This window comes from Polyergus mexicanus, unplaced genomic scaffold (assembly GCF_030449975.1).
Source record: "Polyergus mexicanus isolate NDT 795.1 unplaced genomic scaffold, iyPolMexi1.0 SCAF_1, whole genome shotgun sequence".
NCBI lineage: Eukaryota > Metazoa > Arthropoda > Insecta > Hymenoptera > Formicidae > Polyergus > Polyergus mexicanus.
The window spans coordinates 5,278,324-5,299,972 of NW_027223321.1; the positions used below are offsets into that span (position 1 = coordinate 5,278,324).

General features: G+C 37.6%; 1 protein-coding gene across 10 annotated transcripts in view; it reads left to right on the forward strand.

The window, feature by feature from the left end:
* LOC138933029 (phosphatase and actin regulator 2) overlaps positions 1-21,312 on the forward strand; it is a 213,657-nt gene extending 192,345 nt beyond the window's left edge. For 6 of the 10 annotated variants that reach the window (XM_070295506.1, XM_070295452.1, XM_070295469.1 and 3 more), the window contains 10 exons: positions 3,215-3,430; positions 6,904-7,128; positions 7,827-8,076; positions 9,850-9,882; positions 12,054-12,199; positions 13,886-14,042; positions 14,607-14,662; positions 14,906-15,009; positions 15,264-15,436; positions 15,769-21,312. In XM_070295506.1, the coding sequence (XP_070151607.1) occupies positions 3,215-3,430; positions 6,904-7,128; positions 7,827-8,076; positions 9,850-9,882; positions 12,054-12,199; positions 13,886-14,042; positions 14,607-14,662; positions 14,906-15,009; positions 15,264-15,436; positions 15,769-15,784 (1,376 nt within the window). In that variant the 3' untranslated portion in view covers positions 15,785-21,312. The remainder of the gene's footprint in view (positions 1-3,214; positions 3,431-6,903; positions 7,129-7,826; positions 8,077-9,849; positions 9,883-12,053; positions 12,200-13,885; positions 14,043-14,606; positions 14,663-14,905; positions 15,010-15,263; positions 15,437-15,768) is intronic. The other 4 variants (XM_070295479.1, XM_070295497.1, XM_070295487.1 and 1 more) reach the window with 4 other exon arrangements.
* Positions 21,313-21,649: the final 337 nt, after the last annotated feature.

Consider the following 21,649-nt stretch of genomic DNA (forward strand, 5'->3'; position numbering starts at 1 on the left):
CTGCCTGAGAACTCTGTATTTCTCTGTTTTTACTCTTATTTACTCGATATTTGCCATGCGATTTCTCGCGATTGTAAATTATAACTTGAAATTCGTGTTCGACTATTTCAACATAAATGATAATAATAATAATAGCGCGCGTAAAACATTGATCGTTCGAAGATACAAGGCTATATATCAGACGCCGAAGTAGCCTACAATAATAATAGTAGGTGGAAGATCGTCGCATCGTATGTCATCGAGTAAGGCAGGCCTTTCGACGGAGTCATTGATCTATTTTCGTCCGCGTTCACGAATCCATGAGTTTCTAATTCCTGAACAGTCTCGCGTAAGCTTCGAGACGCGTTGGAGGAGGAGAGCTCGAGTTTAACTTTGCGGCGAACGAAGGTACATCGGTCACTGACGGATCGTGTATGTCGTTCGTTTTGACTTATACGGCAGAGACGATTAGACACTAGTCGGGGACTAGTTGCGAAATTTATTGCGGCTGCTAAAGTCGACCTTCGAAATTGCACGAGTCTAAAGAGCTGCGGCGACACACTAATCACTCATGGGTCGTATCGTTCATCTTAATTGGCGAAGTAAGTACAAGCAGTCACGCGCGAAATTTGTTGCGCCTATTAATCGTAGCCCGGCGATCTAAACCGCGATATCAACATGCGTCCGCCGTTAATAGAAACTTATTGTTCGACACATCACGCTATCCGAAAGAATTTATATAGTTAAAATTATAATTCACAAAAATTACCAATCGTTAGCATGTGATAATTCCAGGAGCGCGGCAGCTGTCAAAAGTCAAAGACTGATAACGGCGAATTTTTTGACAAAGACCTTTATCGCGATTCGAGAAATTGATACGATACATAATTTAAAATATTGATTTTTTTTTTTTCAACAAATATAATAATAATAATAATATACAGATAATGATTATACCGATGCTTCTGGGAATATTAAAGAATAAAAATTAGTTTGACAGTTCTAGACTAAAACTATCGAACTACATTTGCTTTTATGGTGCTCTATATGTTGTTGACATTATTAGCAGCGTGTCGAAAGAACTGACGCCTACTTGTCGTGCCTTCGGAATTCCATTGGCGTCTTTCCAAAATCATGTCGACGAAGCTTCCGGGACGTGTAAAATCCCTCAAATGGCAGAATCGATTTTTATCGCGCGCGTGCGAGCAGGCGCAGAGAGCGTATTCTTTCATAAACGGAGATCGGCTATTTCTCTTGTATTCTTCGGCGATTCTTTGGATCCTCCTCCTTTTTTTTATATACAATATTCATGACATACGCCCGCGCCTTAATATTTATCGGGTTACGTATAGAGTAATTCATCGCCGCGCGCTTCCGACATCCAGTTATTTACGTCGAACCTTTCTGATGTAAAAGAGCCGCTAAATATAGAGAAGATGCGCGTATTTTTGCAGGAATATCGATCGCGCTACTTAACTCTGTATGAAGCGAGGGCGATTGACTTGCCTTCAATTGCAAACGCATCGATACGTTTGATCCTGAATTCCATTAGCGTAGAAGACAGATTTCTAAAAACGTAATTTCTGCGAATCGATTGTATCTTTCCGCCCTTTATTGCGCGCGCTATCTTTAACTTTATTGATTCGATTATATATTTGAGATAGTCTTATTTTATTTTTATTCTTAACTTATTAATTTCTTAATTTGAAATAGAGTTTCACGATATATTTTTAACCGATAATATATTATTTTTAAATATTTACCAACTCAATAAAAAGGACACATCAATTGGTATAAAAAAAAAATTGTTTTTAAGAAAAAGTATGTAATTATTTATTTTTTTTTTTTTTTTAAACAATTATTTATCTCATTATTCTATACTTAAAAATATTATGGTAAGATTATCGAAAATTAAATATTTTACGAGATATTTTATATTTTATGCCAAAATATGTCAGAATAAGATTTAAAATAACTTAAAAAATACTTCATTATTGTTTTGAAAGTAATTTAACTTTTGTCTTAAACTTTTTTGTCTAAAATCATTTTATATAGATATTTTAGAAGGCAATTTTTAATGACTCACTCTGTACATAAAAAAAAAAAAATAATAACGGGTGAAAAAAAAATGGTATACCGTTAACATAGAAATACCCGAGTATCGTTTGATCCATGACGGAATTGGATTGAAATGGGTTTCTCTCGTAGCGATGCCGATTGATTTATCGATATGTATTGCCGGTAGAAAGCGAATTTTTGAGAAACTTGCACCCTGCCTTTAATCCTGCCACTGTCGAATCGGAAATGTGTCAAGTTCTCGAAATCCGCGAAACGAACGAACGCAATAACGTAAAACCCCGCTTGTGCGGTCGACAGTCGATAACGGACGCGAGGAGCTTTTTGTTCCGCTAACGCGTCGCGTCCGAGCCCGGCTTGGAAATCGACGTGGTGTCCTTTTTGTGACGGATGTCACTTCGGCGTCGTGGCGTGTATGTCGAACTTTCGCAATGGTAGACGGATTTTTGACGACAACCAATCAGTGAAACGACCATTTCTGGATGAGGAAACAAACGTAATTTGAAGATACCCTGTGCTCGAATGCGCTCAACAGATTTTACCGTGACCCGATTCTTTTCTCGTAATTATATGCATATTCTAATGAAGAAATAATTCTGAGATTGATATAACAGATTTATAAATCATTATTTGATATCAATAATAAAAACTTGTAACGGTTTTATATATTTATTAGAATATATAAAGAATAATTTAATTTTACTGTAACTCTTAATTTTTTTACTTATGGGATATGTGACAAACTTATTTAAATATTATTTAAGATTATACGCGAGCAATTACACACACTTGTTTTTTAGCTGCATCTACAACATCGATCGAAAAATAATTCGAAAGAAAGTATTGCAACTGCGATTCAGCGAGAAAGCGAAAAAAGCCGATAAATCACCACGGCAGATAAATCGATCGGAAAAACATCGCAGAAGCCACCCGCAGTGTTTCGCGGAAAAATCATCAAACGAGAGCGTGATTATTCGTATTTATTTGCACGCGAATCTGCGAGGTCGAACTTTTCTCTGAGCGAGCGCATCGTCCGCGTTCGAAAAAAATTTCGATAAAATTCACGGGAGGGGAGCGAGAAATCGGAACGTCTATCTGCGACGCACACTTCTCTCGCCACGGGGTTCTGACCGGTGTCGAATTTTTTTTTCTGTTGCAGAGCCGAGGAAGGAAAAGACTGAACAGAATGCGAATGGCGCGATATCGCCGAGCGGCGGCGGCGGCGGCGGCGATTCGTCGGCCGCAAATCTGGGCCCGACCGGCCCAGGGGCGCCGGTCTCGGGCCCAGTCCCGGATTCCGGGAACCAGCAAAAGCCGAACAGGCCGAACACTCTCGACGCTAGGGTGGTAGCCAGGAGGCTGATCTTATTCGACAGTGAGTACACCCGCGTGTGCGTCCGTTATTCTCGCGTATCGATCGACCGTCGTCGTCGTCGTCGTCGTCGTCGTCGTCGTCGTCGTCGTCGTCGTCGTCGTCGTCGCTCAGAGAAAAGTTCGACGAAATGGATGATATCGGCGGAGGCGTACGTCACGCGAACGTATCGATTTTACAACGAAGGGTGAAATAATGGGATTGGCTCAAGTATCGGTAGATTTGAAGGGTGGGAAGGAAGAAGGATAGCGAGAATAATTTTGTCGCTTAAACGGCCCAAGACATTTTCCCCATAAGCTAATAATATATGTTTTCTACAAAGTCTTTTTTCATTTCACTATTATTACACTCTGGTGAAACAATTAACAGCTTTGTTTATACTTAGGTATATAAATATGAAATCGGAATTTTTGTATAGAAAATACACGTTTATTGTATGAAAATGATAAAAAATATTTTATTCCAAGTATTGCCAATTGCTAGCTATACATTTTTCCCATCTCCCTGACAATTTGTGGATGCCACGCCAAAAAAACTGTTGCTCCTTTGAGGCAAACCAGTCATCGAGCCATTTTCGTACATTTTCGTAAGAAGTGAATGTCCCAGTGCGTGTCCCATCGATGCAAATAAGTAGTAATCGGATGGAGCCAAGTCTGGTGAGTAAGCCGCATGCGAAAGTATTTCCCAACTAAACGCCTCAATCGTTTCCTTGACCGGTTTTGCTGTGTGTGATGGTGCATTATCACGAAGCAAAATCACTTTGCGTTGCCTTTTTTGATATTCTGGTCGTTTTTCACGCAAAGCTTGATTCAAATCGATCATTTGTTGTCATCCTCATCCAACAATATTTGCAATTCGCTGTCTTCAAACTTTTTCGGTGGTCTTCCACGTTCTTCGTTTCTCACGTCAAAATCGCCACTTTTGAATTTTTTAAACCACTCAAAGCACTGTGATTTACCAAGAGCATGCTCACCGTAAGCTTCGACAAGCATTCGATGCGATTCTGCAGCAGTTTTCTTCAAATGGTAACAGAAAATCAACGCTGTCCGCGAATCGTAGTTTCCAGGCACAAAATTCGACATGTTCAACGACAATATTAAAAACTATGCTGTTGTATGAAATTTGTATTGTTGTGAGTTGAAAATCTTTATCAGATGTCAAAACAAGAAAATGGCGCCAATGACGCGGTTTGACGGTAACTACATTGACAGCTAGGGCCAGCTATAGGCAAATTCCGGTTTCATATTTATATACCTGATAAGAGTACTTAACCTGGCATTCACATTTACTGAAATCATATTTTATATTCTTGCCTTACGTATTCTGCGAGTTTATTTAAATCATAATTATTCGAAAAACTTTTTTCTTGTATTTGTATTTGTAAAAAGGTTCGCGAGTAGATCAACCGGCATAAAGTTGGGTTTATATTTGTTATCGTTATGCAACTTGTAGAGGCTTTCGAGTAAGAGTTTCCTCTCCAACCTGAGGATCAGTTTAGATATGCAATAATAGCATTCTTTTATAACTCCTGCCGGACGAAGAGCGATGAGTCCTCGCAAATTCATGCCGCATGAATGCAATTATCATCGAGTGTATCACGGAAAGTTTCATTATTGGATTTAGTTGTCCCTTTGACGAGACTTGGTATTATTTATCTCTTGCAACGTTTACAATTTAATAACATTTATTAGAGGCTAAGAGATTGATAAAACGCAAATGCGTTGAGATTTATTCGCGAGTCGTATCTATCTCTTTATATAAAAATATTCTTTAGCTATAGTAAAGAGTACATTAAAATACAAATATAAAATTTTCCAACATTGTTACACTTTATCGCTCCTGTTACCGTATGAATTGATAGCCAAATATTAAACTTCGATTTAGGTAATATCGAATATTTAATTTAATTAATAAATTATACGCGCTACAACACACAATTTCAGGAAAAAATTGATATTATACTTTAATTGCTGTTTAACCGATATTTATTTTCATTAAGCAATTTTTTAATGAAAGAGAATTTCTTTATATTTTCCTTAAAAAAAAAAAAAAAAAAAAAAAAACAGAGAAAAAAAGAGAAAATAAAATTTTTTCTCCAAGAAATAAACTTTCGAAAGAAAGTTCTGTGTAAAATCGAGAAGATTTATTATTCTTAGCGTTACCTGCTGTACCAAGCTAATAACACCACGTACGTCGTTTAGAAAATATATTTATTCAAATAAGTTTGAGATTTTAATGGCACTCCGATACTTTGTACACAACGTTAATTTATACGATAACATTTTGATATATGGCTTAAAATTTTCTCTATAAATTTCAAGCTGAAATCTACTATGTTCAAATATGCGTTCATGATGAAGCGCGACCGGGGACGGTTCCTGGGGGAATGCGTGGTAGCTAAAGTATCTCGTTGGTAACCGCCTGGAACTTTGTTCTTTTGTACGTGAGAATTTAGGTGCGCGACGTTATCAAATGGCCAGCAGCGCGCTGCATCCAGCGAGTTATTTAACATTCCAGCCGATACCGGTCACGAGTATAACGGCCGAGCCGTTATTCGTGAAAAATACGCCGGTCTTTTTATATCTCGGGGCGGAAAAATTCAAATTTCGAAGAGAAAAATAACTGAAAAACAGGCTGCGTGCGCCAAATTAAAAATTCCGCACGGCAATCGAATTTAATAATAAAGAAATTCGGCGAAATTCGCCGCGAGTAATGTGTTTCGCAAGTCTCTCCTCTCAACTGCAACGGCATTCGTCCGTTTGCCAAAATATCGTTGCTTCTGCATTGCGATGAGTCATATCTCTCGAAACAACTGGCGTGGGCTTCTGAGGAGCGCGTGGAGCGCGTTTTCATTTCGATTTGTATTCTTGCTTGGACACAATCGTTCGAGACGATAATCTGTCATTTTTTCTGTTTATAATAAAAATATCTTAATCCTAAATATGTAATACGATCTAACTTAGAAATATTGAAGGAAGCGAGAATAATTAATTCAACGTGACGGAATGAGATTAATTGGAAACAAGATGAAAATTGTGCAAATTAAAAATCTTCACATTGCTTCCTCATCAATATTATTTCGCTCGCAAAGCTCAAGTTGCTTAAAGCAAGCGGATTTTTTTTGCTTTCTCATAAAGATACCTCAACGTTTGCGAAAGTTTACAGCGTGTACGGATATTTTTCAAAAAATTCAACCCTTTCAACGATCCTCACCAAATTCCATATCGACTATTCTTTAAAATGATACTCTATTCGTGTAAAAAGATTTAATCTGACATTTCAAAATTTGCGAAAGTTAGAGCATGTACAAACATTTCTCAAAAAATTCAAAATTTTATTTAAAAAAATCAACCCCTTTATCGATTATCACTAAATTCGATATCAACCACCTTTTAATATGATATTCTATTCATTAAAAAAAAAAAAAAAAAAAAAAGTGTATATATCTTAATTCCCATCTTTCCTTCTGTTTTCAGTGGACAAGAGGGTGCTGGATCCTCAGGGCGCCGACAATCAGCAGGTTATCGAGAGGTGTTACCCGTTACCACCTCAGAATACCCTGATGCTGTCGGAGCTCCCGGAACCGCCGATTCCGTTAAGCGAAATCGGCCCTATACCACCCCCGCCCATGTTCAGCTCCCCGAGTCCTACTTTGCTGGCGAGGCAACGGCAAATTCCGCTCTCAGACTGCGAGGATGAGGGTAAGCGTCTATAATAAAATACACTATTACAAGCGATAAGAGGAGCAATTATCATCATATTATAAGAGAATCTTTCTTCGACGTTTATTAGAATCTGCTCTATTAATATTCAAAGATAAATCAATATTTTTTTCAATATCGACTATATTTTTTCCCCTCTCATTCTCATTTCGATTGTCTTGACACGCAATACCGCGATATATCAAATTATAAAATAATAGGCGGTAATGAGGCGCTTATTGTTATGGAATTATTAACATTGTTTATCTCATTACAATTTAATTTGATTGTTAATTATCCGTCCGCGCTAATTGATGATCGCAATTTCGTATTGCATCGATATACTTGCATCTGCGATGATACATGTATGTCAACCGAACACCCATAAATCAACTCCGTTATAACTTGTCGCGTTTAATTATATTATATAAATCGGAAAAAGTGTGCAAATCAACGTGCACGTGTTTGTTTATTTCAATTAATAAATAATGAAATAATAAATCTATTTATTACGCATAAATCATTAAGCTTGAATCTTTCGAGTTTCGATAAACGATGAAACAACCATTTTATCTTTTTGCGTGCAAATTCGAAAAAAGCTACCTTCTTCATTTTCACGTATAAATGTCGAGCATGAGACAACAGTTTACGTCTCTCTACTCGCTTGAAATCTCACGATTTGGCCTGCCATTCGATAGATGAGGAAGACATCGACGTGGAGGAGGAGGACGACAATATGTACGTCTTCAGGGTGTCGCAGCCGGATCCAGCGATCGACACGTCCCGTGTCGAGGAGATACCGGCGAAGGAGCCCAAGTTCCACGCCGTGCCGCTCAAGAGCGTCCTGAAGAAGCGCGGTTCCGGAAGCGGACCCGGCACGCCGCAGAACACGCCGACCCAGGAGAACAGGCCGCTCACTCTTCGCCAGGAGCTCCACGCCTCATTCAAGTTAGTGCTCTTAATCTCTCCCCTCGCGCTAATATCGAAATCCGCTTTACAGTTTTACTGCTCGAGTATATCCATCGATGCGGAAGTGTTTGCGAAGAGGAATTAATTTGTATTTTCACGTTGATTCCAAGTGTTCATTTATTCGAAGGAGAAAAGTCACGAAGCTTGAAATTCGAAATTAATAATAATGCGTCAGAAATTGTAATTTGCAAAATTCATTTCAGAACTCGATGCTTTTTAAAGTGAACCTTAAAGGCCATACTCGTTTGAAAAATGAGTACATTTTCTAGATCTTTTTTTGCAGCGCAACGATATGATAAAAAAATTTTTTTTACAATATTATTAAATAAAGACTTTCGGCTAAATTTTTTTTTTTTTTTTTTTTTTTTTTTTTAATTATGCGAATATTTGCAGATTTATATGTTTCGTGCACGGTGTGCATGAAAACGTTCGTTTATCATATCTGAAATCAAAAAAATACAAGTTTTTTTTTTTATTAAACATTAATAGTTACCCGCTAAATTTTTCCAAAATTTTAAAAAATGAGAAAATGGCGGCGTGTTGAAAAAAAGTTTCGTTTAAAAAAAAAATCCTTTTTTTTCTCTTTATAACAAAAAAAAATGGGGAATGGGATTTGAAAAAATGCTTCGTTAGCAAATGCTGAATCTTATTACGAAGTCGCATGCAAAATTTAAAAGCCGATCCGTCGAACGTAGCCCGAGTTTTCGTGCATGAAAATATAAATCTGCAAATATTCGCGTAACTTAAAAGAAAAAAAAAAAAAAATGTTTAAGCTTAAAATTCTTATTTAAATACTTAATAATATTGTAAAAAAATAAAAAGTTTTTATCAAGTCGTTGCGCTGCAAAAAAAATCTAGAAGATGTATTCATTTTTCGAGAGTTCAAACGGGTGTGTCCCTTAAAAGATGTATGGACTTCAATCTTAAAATGCATTGTCGTCCTTTGCCTTTATTGCGATCGTTAAAAAGGCTCGAAGACTGAATCGCTTTGAACCGTTATTGAAGCGTTATATTGCGTAATGATCACAACGATAATTAGGAAGCAAAAGCGCAAAATGAATGCGGAACACGAGTATTTACTTATTTTTCTCGAACATTTCGCATCGAAACTCGAAACTCGCCGTAAGAATTGGGCGCTCTTCGAGAGCCATCCAGCGCAAATTTGCCGGGATAATTTGCTTTCTACACCGGCTTTTCTTTAATTAAAAATCGGCTCGAAAGCCTCTTTTATCTCGAGAGTCCCGTGTTGTTTGATATCGGAAACCACCACGTATGCAGACAGATTTCGAGTACGCCTAGTTTTATCTCCCATAGTATTATTATTCTCGATTGTAATGAAAGGAGTAAAAACGTGTCGCGGACATCGAAGAGCCCTAATTTCTTCCGGACGTAGCCCTTTAATTTCTCGTCTCGCTGCTTGTAGTTTTTGCATCCCCGCTTAAGCGAATACGTAATAATCTCTCGGACAACATTAATCTTCAAATTATTTCAAACTGAGATAAAATATTTTATTCAACAAGAAATATATTTTCTCTGCCATACATTAATGTGATTCTGTAAGAGACGTTAAATTTACTCGTCGCATTTTTTTACCATGAAATTCCAAATGCGAGACGGATTATTGAAGGGAAACGTACGCTCTCTCTCTCTCTCTCTCTCAAGCGAGTAATCATGGAATGTACTTCGTGCACCCATTCGCCATTAACATGTCAATCACTAGTAAAGCATCGTATTTTTCTTATGCTTAACCAGAAGGCCACCGTTGAGGCCTAGGATGAGAATATGGTAATTGGGCATTGGTTTAACTAAGCATGTGTGCGAACCGATATTGTATATATTATACATACATGTACATATATATATATATATATATATCCGTATTAAAGATATCTTGTCCTTTTTACGTCTTTCACGGCGCGCGGTTGATCGCGAGAGAACCAAAATGTTCTAGTCTCCTTTTCTCTCGGTGACTCTTTACCCGAGCATGGCAATGTTGGAACGTCTTAAGCATGAGAAAACCTTAGGGAAATCCATGAAAAATCTCTCAGCCTTATGCTTGTCACGCCGCATACATTCGATCACGCACGACACGCGCCGCGTGAGTCGAATATCGCGCGAGATGGGTCGAATTGTTATTTTCCCTCTCGCGTGATCGATAGATCTCGCGGGTCATGCGATCCATCATTAGTCGGCGGTATCGCTCGCGGCTTATAAGTCGGATAATTAAGACGAGGAAAAGAGATCGACGAGGAGAACTCGTCATAATTATTTCACCCGTGTGAGTATATGATATCTCTTTCACATATTTATATCTAATTAATTATATATCTTATATTTTGATACTTCATGTGTCCCGTTAATTTTTGATATATATATATAAAGCATGTGACCTTTTCTCCAACTATTAATAACTATAATTACTGCTATAATGTATTTCACTTTTAAATATCATATTTTACCAGATGCAGATTGCAGAAACTTTATATTAAATTAAGTTATGAATTTATATTGTTCTCGTTCGTAATTTATTTTCCGTTGTCCTGCAGTCTGTCTGCAGAAAATCAAAAGAGAATTTACAAGCGAAATGTTATCGTGTTATCCTGCATTTTTCATTATGATACAAATTATATATGTAATATTTTTTGTAACTTAAAAAGCTCTAGAAAGCTCATTAATATATGTATATAATATTGAATTGGAATAATTTTGTATAAAATTCGCTAGACGAGAATCATAATTATTTAATTATTACAAGAAACGATAGTATTGCCGGTTTTTGTTCGCATCACATTATTGCAGCTTTGGCGCTTTAAACTCGCCGGCTTCATAACGTTGTTGAAAAGGCTTCGAAAATATTTGACTCGAGGCAATTCGCTTCTGACATTACGCACTGCCCTCTCGAAAGAAGAAGTAAAAAATTTAGTGTAAAAATATTAAAGCAAAAACGAGACATAATTGGTCCAGGGACCGTGCTTTGCGATTTCTTAACGATTTCTTTCAGGAATTCTTTACAAATTTTCCTAGTCTTTAGAATCATGAAACGTAATCCAATGAGAATATTGAAAGTCTTGACACAATGTATTATCGTAAATATAATATTATGAGAAGTTCTTATAAATATAAATTGCCGCGAGAAGAGAAAATCTTAACTCTTTCTGAGGAATACTTTGCGTACACAGTCAAGAATGGCGCTCGTGCTAAATATTCGTAAAATGTTTACAATCTCTAAGAGTACTCGAAGACATTTTATTCTTGAAAGAAAATTCACCGCAATAAGTTTAAAAGTTTAAATTCAAAAATTCTCGACGCGAGGGAATGCGGACCGACTCGAGAGAAATTGCAAACTCAATTTAAACACGTTGAACGCCGACTCATTTTAATTAGATTCATGATTATTATAATCGCTGGTTCTCGCTGTATATATTTGAACATTTTTATAATTTTATATTCAGCGCAAAATGCCGGTTTCAAAAAAAAAAAAAAAAAAAAAAAGCAAGTAGAAATCGCAAATAAGATTTATATTCGCAATTAGAAAGAGAGAATATATTAAAATTTCCATAATTATTACGATTACTGTATATTATCCGTTTTACCGTTCGCTGAATTTTCGCAATAAATTTTCCACCTTTCCAGAAATCTCGCTCGCGAATATGTCGCGCAACACGTAGCTTGCGCAAAGAGCAAGTAGTACAATCGCGAATAAAGTTTACGTACACACGGCATTCAACGTGTCGAACGGGTAGCAGCCGGACTTGCTCCCGTTGTTCTTCACCCGACACATGTCTGACACACCACTATGCATCTCTACCCTTCTCCGCCCGAGCATATCCCATCTTTCGCATCTCGTTCTCTTGTAGCACCGTAGAGTAGAACATTGGTTCACGTAGCGTCAACCGGCGAAAACGCTTTCCGAATGTATTAAAAAATCTTGCACGTCTCGTTCCTCGTTCTTTCAGCAGTCGACCGGTTCGATTCGGCCTCGCTTTGCCCTGTACGTTGGAGAACAAGGAGAATGCACGGCCGTATGTCATCAGGGAAGACGTGGATGGCGATTCCGGTGATGGACAAGTCCTCTACAGGGATGATTATGACGACGAGAAAAGTAAGTCGTCTTCGATTTTATTAAATTTCTAACTTAAATAAATTGTACGCGACATATTTATAAATATATACGTATCGATTTATGAGACCATCATATGACGTACTGTCACACTGTTCGTGTTTATTTTCTCACGCAGTCGCACATCAATAAGAACGCAGCCTAATGCATATGTTAATTAATATATAGTGCACATAGATAGAATAAATAGTTCCGCGATAAAGTTCGCGTTTTTCTCCTATTTTGCGGGGAAGAAGAGAGACGCGAGGGACTGTTCTATAAATCTTGAAGAATATAGTTTGGAAAAAAGCCGAGTCAGTCACAGCTGTCGGAAGAACTTTGCGGAACGCAGAAATAAAAAAAAAAAGGGGGGGAGCTCGGAGAACTTGACGGACTTCAAACATTTGCGAAAGTTGTGGAAATTCATAAGAAAGTGGAAATTTTGATGCGCCAACGCCAGAGATAATCAATGTAATCTTTAGAGAGCTTCAAATTCATATTTTTTGCGTCCGGAACTGAATCTAATGTTCATTCCATAAGTACAATGTATATCGCAGTAATTTTTTTTTCCGTTACGCGAAGATAATTTAATTGCCAAAACGAAATACTAATAGAAGAGTATAATATCTATAAATATCTTATTATATAAATTTATAAATTATATGAAATTATATAATTACATAAATTTATAAATAATAAATATATAAATTATATAAATTAATAAATTATATTCTTTTCAGAAATATATTCGCTTTTATATATCTTAAAATAGAATTGTAAACAACAGCACACCGCGCACTAAGTAATTTTATTCATATGACATAATTTATATAAATGACCTAATATACGAGAAAATAATCTGTTGAGCGCTTTATCGCGGATTAAATGTCTCGCGGGAAATTCACGCGAATTGTCCAACATTTTAAATCAGCCTTCAACGACCGGACTAATTATATTCACGCCAGGTCGTACGTATGTATATGTATGTAGTAGACATTTGAGAGGTTTATATTAATCCTCGAAGATAGCTGGCAAGTTACTCAGTGTGTTCCTAGTCGTTCTTTAATCTGGATTTATCTCGCGAGCTTTCCGCTCGCTAAATTATTATCGAATCGCGTAGGAGTGGACGATCGTAAAGTTACTCTCTTAAATCCAAGCTGATCCCTCAAAATTCATATATTTGCTTTAAAATTAATTTTCGCGAAAAAGCACGCGAACGGTAATTAATATTGCCGGAATTCCGATTTCGATTACGCTTCGAACACGTTTCGGACACTTTCCGTATCGAGAAGGAGAAGGAAGGAGGAAGAGAGAGAGAGAGATAGAGTGATGACACGATGCTGTCGATATGGACCGCATCGACGGTGTCGATCGTCTGCGCCTCGGTCGTGCCGATCGAACACGCCCCGTTGTTGTATCGCAGCTTCAGCTGCTCGTCGATCTTGGAGGGTAATTAGCGATCGTGACGTAGGATTGGACGCAAGATTAATTAACACCGATGCGCAATTTAATAAACGTCTGTGCGAAATTCATTCCGACTCTCTTACATTTTAATTAAATCTGATTATTCTATTATCTTCTTTAAATGTATTTTATTTATTGTACCATCTTCGATTCTCTCTATCGTAATAAACAGAATGGAAAATCAATGAGTTGAAGACTAAAATTCGATATCTTCTGTTTTGACAGACCGTTTGGCAGCCAAGATTGCGCGCAAGGAATCGCTTTCGCTGAAACTCGCTCTTAGGCCAGATAGACAAGAACTCATCAATAGAAACATTCTTCAACTACAGACAGATAATGAAAGGCAGGAAACGAAAGAGGCGATTGGTGCCAAGCTCATCAGGTGAGAAAATTGTCCGGTCATTTATCACGTAATGCCTTATATAATCACGTCTGCGAGATTTTCATTCCAATATGATATAAGATGAAGTCTTCCTAGAAGTCAGCTCAAAATCGACGTTAAAATGAGAGGTTTTGTTACCTAGGCTTTTGCCTTCTTGTAAAATAAATAAATATTATTAATAAATAATAAAGAAATGAATAAATATTTGTTTCGGATTCGTCAATTTAACGTATTAAAGTTACGTTTAAAGTTATTTTTCGATAATAACGGAACTGCGGGCGTATTATTTCGGAAATATCGATCTCCTCCCCTTTTTTATCGACATCCGTCTGTCACGATTGATCAGGCTTGCCTGAAAACGAGCTTGAAATAACAGCTGTCTCTCGAAAAGATTACGCTCGGATAATGGGACGAGTGGTGTCGACTGCGGTGAATCACATTGTCTGCACAAAGTGGATGCCCCGTTTCCTCCCGCGCGAATTTCTTCTCTTTTCCTCTCTCGAAAGAAGATTAAAGTGGCCGATGAACTTACACCGATTCATTCACGTGCCATTCTCATTTCAGGCGGCTGAGCATGCGGCCGACTCAGGAGGAACTCGAGGAGAGGAATATTTTGAAAAGTAAGTTTACTTGATTAGTTTTCTCTTTTTAATTGCGAGCAATGTCTGCATAAAGGGTTTTTGAAATCTATTTAAATGCTAAATTTAAAAAAAAATGATTAATCCCTTAGAATTCACGAATTATGCACGTTTTAACTTGATATAATAACAATCTACTTTCTACGAAGATTGAAATTAAATTATTTGTGTTTGCTTCGTGAAATCGAATGGAATTAAATTTCGAGTTGCAACATTCGTTTTCAGAGCAAAGTCCTGCCGAGGAAAAGAAGCAGAAGGAGGAGAAGAAACGATATCTCCTGCGCAAACTGAGTTTCCGACCAACCGTCGAAGAACTCAAGGAAAAAAAGGTAATCAAGTGTAAAAAAAAAGTTTTTCTGTAAATCTTTACGAATTTTTGTTGCGCTACACTCTTTAATATTTCACGATACGCAGATTGATTACACGTATGTCGATCGCAAAAGATATAGCTGAATTTGAATCAAATCGATATTTTATCGTATCTTATTTTATGGCGTTATTTTCTGATAAGGGATTAAAGGATTATAATAAAGCGCTATAAAAACGAAAAGCTATATACCTATCTTTTCCGTTCTTTCTGCAGATTATTAGGTTCAACGACTATATCGAGGTAACACAAGCTCACGATTACGATAGAAGAGCCGACAAGCCCTGGACGCGGTTAACTCCGAAGGACAAGGCTGCCATTAGGAAGGAATTGAACGAGTTCAAGAGTTCGGAGATGGCCGTTCACGAGGACAGCCGACACCTCACTAGGTACTTGATGTTTTACAAATTTCTAGCGAAGCTACTTTGAAAGCACAGTTTGCACCGAATCAGCATTTTATTAAAATAATTTCGCTAAATGTGTTTAGCATTGTAAAAATTGGATGAAAGCATGTATAAAGAAATCGCCTTGTATTACTGAACACTGTCGACTCGATAAAATTTGATGATTTAATACAAGCTCTTTGAACTTAACTAAAGATTAAATCATGAAAGCTTAGCTTATCAAAATTTTGATAATTATCAATATTATTGAGACGTTATTGATATTTCATAATTCGACTAATATGTTTTTAATGCGTATCCTTTTTTTGATTTTGCAGGTTCCATAGGCCATGACAATTGCAATGTGTTGAGGTGCTACAGTGTGGTGCGGGTATACGTGAAGGTGCAGTATGGTGGTCTCGTGTCGAGGCTGGATAAGAAAAAAAGTATCGTTGCTCTTCTTTCCGAATTTAACGAAAGTGCGGAGTGCGCGATACTCGTCCGATTGATGACGGTAATTTCTTTGACGTTGCTGCGTCGTGTCGCCATTCGTCGTTGTCGCCGTACATCATTCATCGGCACTTCCTCCGTCATCGTCATTTACATATGTCAACGGCGAGCGCCACCACGACGTCGACGAAGATTGTGATAGGGTGATTCGCCGTCCTCGCCGAAGAGGACACGGATCATTCGCCGATTTCTCTTCTTAAGGGTCGTTCACACTCGTGCTTAGCCGCGCAAACAGCTCTTCGCGTTTTCCGATACCTATCTAATCCTTTTATGTCTGTTGCGCCAACTCGAACGATGATGTCGTTGTAGTGCATGCGTCGAGAGGCATCTCTCATTATATATTCTCAATATCTTCGAAATATTCTTGAAATTTTGCGCAGTGAATTCTAAAATAGATATACTGCGCGTATCTTCTTCCGTATCCGTTGAAGCTTAAAAAACTAACATTTATCTTCAGATCTATTCTTAAAAGCTTGCCGCTGTGAAAATCAAAATGCTGTACAGAATATAAATAAGACTTTTTTATAGAAACGTAAGAGTGTGTGTTCGCGTTTCACTGAATAAGATCAGAAGTCATTTCTGATGGTATATCGTGTCTCATTCGTAATTGACGTTTCGTGTTATGAATTTTATAAATTGTTTTTTCTCTTTGTTGTGTATAAATTTAAAAATCACGTGAGACAGACATGTGAAAACGCGAGATTACGTCTATCACAAATATGTTTTAGCGATAAAAAGATGATACGCAATCGGAACGTGTGTCACACGCATATATTGATGCGTGAAAATATGTAGATTAATCACGCTTATAAGATTAAGATTAAGCGTGAGATTTTGGCATAATTCCATGGACATTGCGAGCTCGCGTGTGTGAACATACCCTTAAATGTATCAAACACCATTTTGCAATCAAGCTAGCTCATCAGTGTCACCTGGCATCATTGTAAATGTAAATCGTTTCAACTTTCGAGCCATCGTAACGCGTAGATATGTGATATGTCTTGTTGATATCACTAAAAAAATACTCGAATTCTATAAAAAACAAATATTCAAGAAAAAGAGATACATCACATTATAAGCGATATCTCGTAATTAACGTCGTTGTGAGTTGGGTTTAGTTGGAAAAAAAAAAAAAAAAGTTTTAGTATTAATATTTTTATACGTTGACGAATATGTAAAAGGCAAAGGAAAAAAAAGGGTCCGCAAAATAATTTTTCGATATAACTCTCGTTTTTAATGATTAAGAATATATTTGGCTGATGACCGAAAATGTGATTTACGATAATTCCATGTTCTCACAATTTTGGCGCGATCTGCGGGCAGAGTATTCACTGCTTATGACATACTAACACAATTGCGTGCATAGTTTGTTAGGCTCTTCGTTCGCGTCGCGCGAGGAATGAAAACAGCCATTCGGTGTCTACGACAATCGGTCGACTGCTCGATCGACACAATAACTGTTTTCCTTTACTGCCAGGTATCACTCTCTCGTGGAGCTGCCTTGAACAGCAAGCGCTTACGATTATCTAAAGAAAAAAAATTAGATATACGTTTGCGGAAAATCAGAGATGCATTGTGCAATGTAACTTTGTACAGGAGTATACATAGCATGTATATTAGTGATTATTATTATTATCATTATTGTTACATCTCTCGATAATCTCGCTATAAGGACGCGCTCTATGGTCCTCGTTAATTTCGATCGCGCGTGCGTGCACATGCGTTTTAATTGCAGCGATGTTAATAAATTTCTTAAGAGCAAAAATACGCGTGTTAGTTGTTGTTCCGTATTCGTCGAGTACAAATGTAGTACTTTTACAATGATTTAGCAAAAATAAATCATTAAACATATCTTTAATAAATACGATGCGTGTTTGCTACGCATCTCGAAAAATGCATTATTGATCTGTAGTAATAAAGGAAAAATATATCAAAATCTCGAATCTCTTTCATAGAAGTTTATTATTAATATATACTCGCAGAACCCGGAACATCAACAATAATTAATCTGCTCTTCGTAAAAGCAATTTGCTGGGTGAATATATAGTACTGTCATATATAGTACTGTCTATAATACAGATAAAAAAGAAAAATTGAATTAGGCACAAAATTAGCGTTAATTGATGTCGGTGATGACCGGCTCGTAGTATCTGAACTCGTTCGGCCCATTATTCTCATCCGAGGGTAGAACGAGGAAAAAATATTTAGATTCGCAGCTGATCGAAAGAACGAAGCCAAATGATAGAAAAAAAAAGAAAAGGAAAAAGGATAATGAGAGAAGATACGTGCCTCGATGTGCGCGATGTCTTGCACGCTTATCTCTGGAAGCTTCTTGCATCTCCTCCCCCGCTTATCTTTCTCCAGGTTTATATAAAACCTCCTGCTCACGTCATTGACGCAGAGATTCATCGTCGATCATCCCTCCTTTTTCTGGAGAATGGCGAACGAAATGAGAGAGAGAAATATATGAGCTACGACCTTGCGCAACGCGCAAATCTATAGCAGCGGTGAGTAAAAAAAAATCATGATTGAGATTCTACTTTCCTCTCCTCGTTTCGAGATCCTAGTTTTTAACGATCGTCCAATGGGGTGAGAGGATCGGTGTGTAAAGTGTCGATCTTTCTCTTAACCCGTCGGTGAACTCAGCTGTTCGATATTAATTCGTCAACTTCGAGGTCGTCGAAGGTAAAAAGGACAAGACACCTCTACCTTCGGGAAATACCACGAAGAAGTACGTCATAAGGAACGTCATAAAATAATAAGCAGGGAGATTAAAGTGTCTCTCTCGTTCCATTGGTCGAGCGCTGTGGCTACCATGTAGTCGAACAAATATATCCATTTCCGGATTGTCTGGACCGGTGTGAGTGCATACCCGTGCGTGATTGTATGTGTGTGAATAAAGTGCGACGAAAGATTACGAACAAATATTTTAGAATTTAGAAAGAGAGAGTGGTCGAAATTTAAATGAAAAACGTCTCTGCCAATAGTCCTTTTTTTCCTTGTGCTACGTTCGAGAACGTATTTTTGTGCAGACATGTGTGTTTTATGTATACTTTCTGCATACATTTTAATGTAATAGATACTACTTGAATCATATATATAGTAGGGATTAAATTACAAAAATGCCAATTGTTTTAATTGTCGAAGTATTATTAAAAAATAGCGATAAAGGTATTTATAATGGCGGAGAGATTAAGCGCTCTTATTAAACTTTCGTGAGCATGAATAAATAACAAAATCTTTGTCTTTTAATTTAACTTCATAATTGGATTTTATTTAATGAAAATTTTAATTTGAAATTAAATTGGCTATTTTCAAATAGGGCAATGTTTTGATCTGTAAAGAGATGTTCTCGAGCGTAATCTGATATCTCCACATCTGTTCGAAGCGTCCAACTCTCTGAGCATAAAACCAAGGCAAGAAAAAAAGTAAAAGCACGCGAAACATATATCTAATAATGAATCATTTTGTGTACATATTAATAATATATATAAATATATAGTAAAAAGAGAACCCACTCTGCTACATGCTACGCGATATTACGCAATATGTATGTATGTGTATGTGTGTGTGTGTATATATATATATATATATATATATATATATATATATATATATATATATATATATATATATAAACGGTGAATAATTATATAAATATTAATTTTTAGATAACTACGCGCTCTAAATGCAAAACAATACACCATATATAAATATTATACATATAAATATATATATATATGACGCGTACAAGCAGTATGTGCATTTTCCAGCACAGATAGATAGTTGGTATTTTGTGTACAAAACTGAAAACAATTGTTGGACATTCTCTGGATGGCCGCGCGTCATGACGAAGGTAATGGGGATGAAATTACGAAATTCGAGTCTCCGTTGCAGTCGCATTGTCGAACAATTATACGACAAGACGATCGACGACGTGGAACGGCACTGACCCGCGTCACGAACCATCGACCCCGTAGTTACTTCATATATCGTCGTCTATCATCTGAATGTAATGATATTATCGTCCGTGCTTAGCGTACTCTCTGTCTCTCTCTTTCTCTCTCTCTCTCTCTCTCTCTCTCTCTCTCGTTCGCATCCTACTCGACGACGCGCGTCCGAGCCGTTCCCCTTTTGTGTCGTGCATTAGCGACGTTTATTTTGCAAGCGAATCACAAATATGAAGAGATCAATCGGCTGAATCCTTTAAACGATTCATACAAATTTTCAACGAATGTTTCCCTCTCTTCTACAAATAAAAAGTAATGTTTTATCTATATAAGAAAATATATATATATAAGAATCTCGCGTAATGTTTCCCACGAGAAACGTGGCTATGAAGTTGTTTCGCGATTTGCAGAATGGCGGAAGTTGTGCGCGATATCCGTAATAGTGTCGGGCTGTAAAAACAAGTAACGGAAGTGAGTTTGTCGTAATCACTGAACACATACACAGACGGACAATTCTACTTGTATTATATTATCTTACGATAGCGAAGCATTGTAACAAGAAGAAATAATAGTAATTTAAGGGTGAACGTGTGAGAGGAGAAAAATGCATGAAAAAGAAAGAGAGAAAATGTGTGTATGTAATATGTTATCATCGAGATGGCGCGAACCGACGGTTCTCCAAGGGATTTTTCGCGATATTGGGGAACCTCGGAGGTTCGCGATTACGAAAATAGGCTTAGGGCGCTTTCGCGCGGGATACTCGTCGCGCGAATCCTTCGGATTTCGATTTGCTTAAGGGTAGACATAAATGACAGTGAACGGGAGGAATCGTCCGCGCGAGAGGAACAGATCGATCGACCCGAGTATCCGGCGCAAGGGCAAGCAGCCTAGAGATTTTTACCAAAATGACTCCACGCCCGATGACGGGGGGGGGGGGGGGGGGTGCAAGCAGTTATAATTAGATGTAATTTCGTTCTGTTTCACGAGCGAAAATCTCTTTTTTCCCCCTTTTCCCACGATCTTTCGATAAGAAGCAGCGATACGGTGCGGGGAAGCGATTGCTTTAGCGCGATCATTCGCAAAGATCATTCTGCCGTTCCGTGTAATCTTGTAAAATCTTATCCTCCCGCGTCTATTTCTTCCGTCGATCGTACGATCATCGAGATCGCATTTCCTGGGAGATGCGATGGACAAAGTGCGTGTCTCGCCATTATACAGAATGAAATAATCTCCCTACCTCTCGCAATCGTCGCGCGTTTCGTCTGAGTGCGGAAATCAACATAAGATATTAGATCATCGAGACATTACTTAGAACAAACATTCTCTTTGAGGATAATACGCGGAAGCGCCTGAATAATTACCTCGTGTTTAGCGACGTAACTATTCACGCCTCGCGCTCCCCCCCCCCCCCCCCCCGCCGCACTATTCAACTTACGCATGCATTGTTCTTAAGAAACGTTGATTTGCGCGCGCACAAAGCGTGTTTCTCTTTTTATTGAGTTTGTCCATCGACATTTCCCCTTAACGTTGTTCGATTGCGAACATTCGGACAGTGATGGATTGCTGAGGCGTTGCACGGGACATAATTTGGGAAAATTGTATTATATATCGAAACCGAAAGATCCTCTATATGTAAGAATAATAATGTATATATGATTATATATATATATATATATATATATTATACACGGTAAATTTGAATTGATTGCACTCTCGAGAGAGTAGCTGCCTCTTGATCCAATGAAAAAATCGAGGCGCA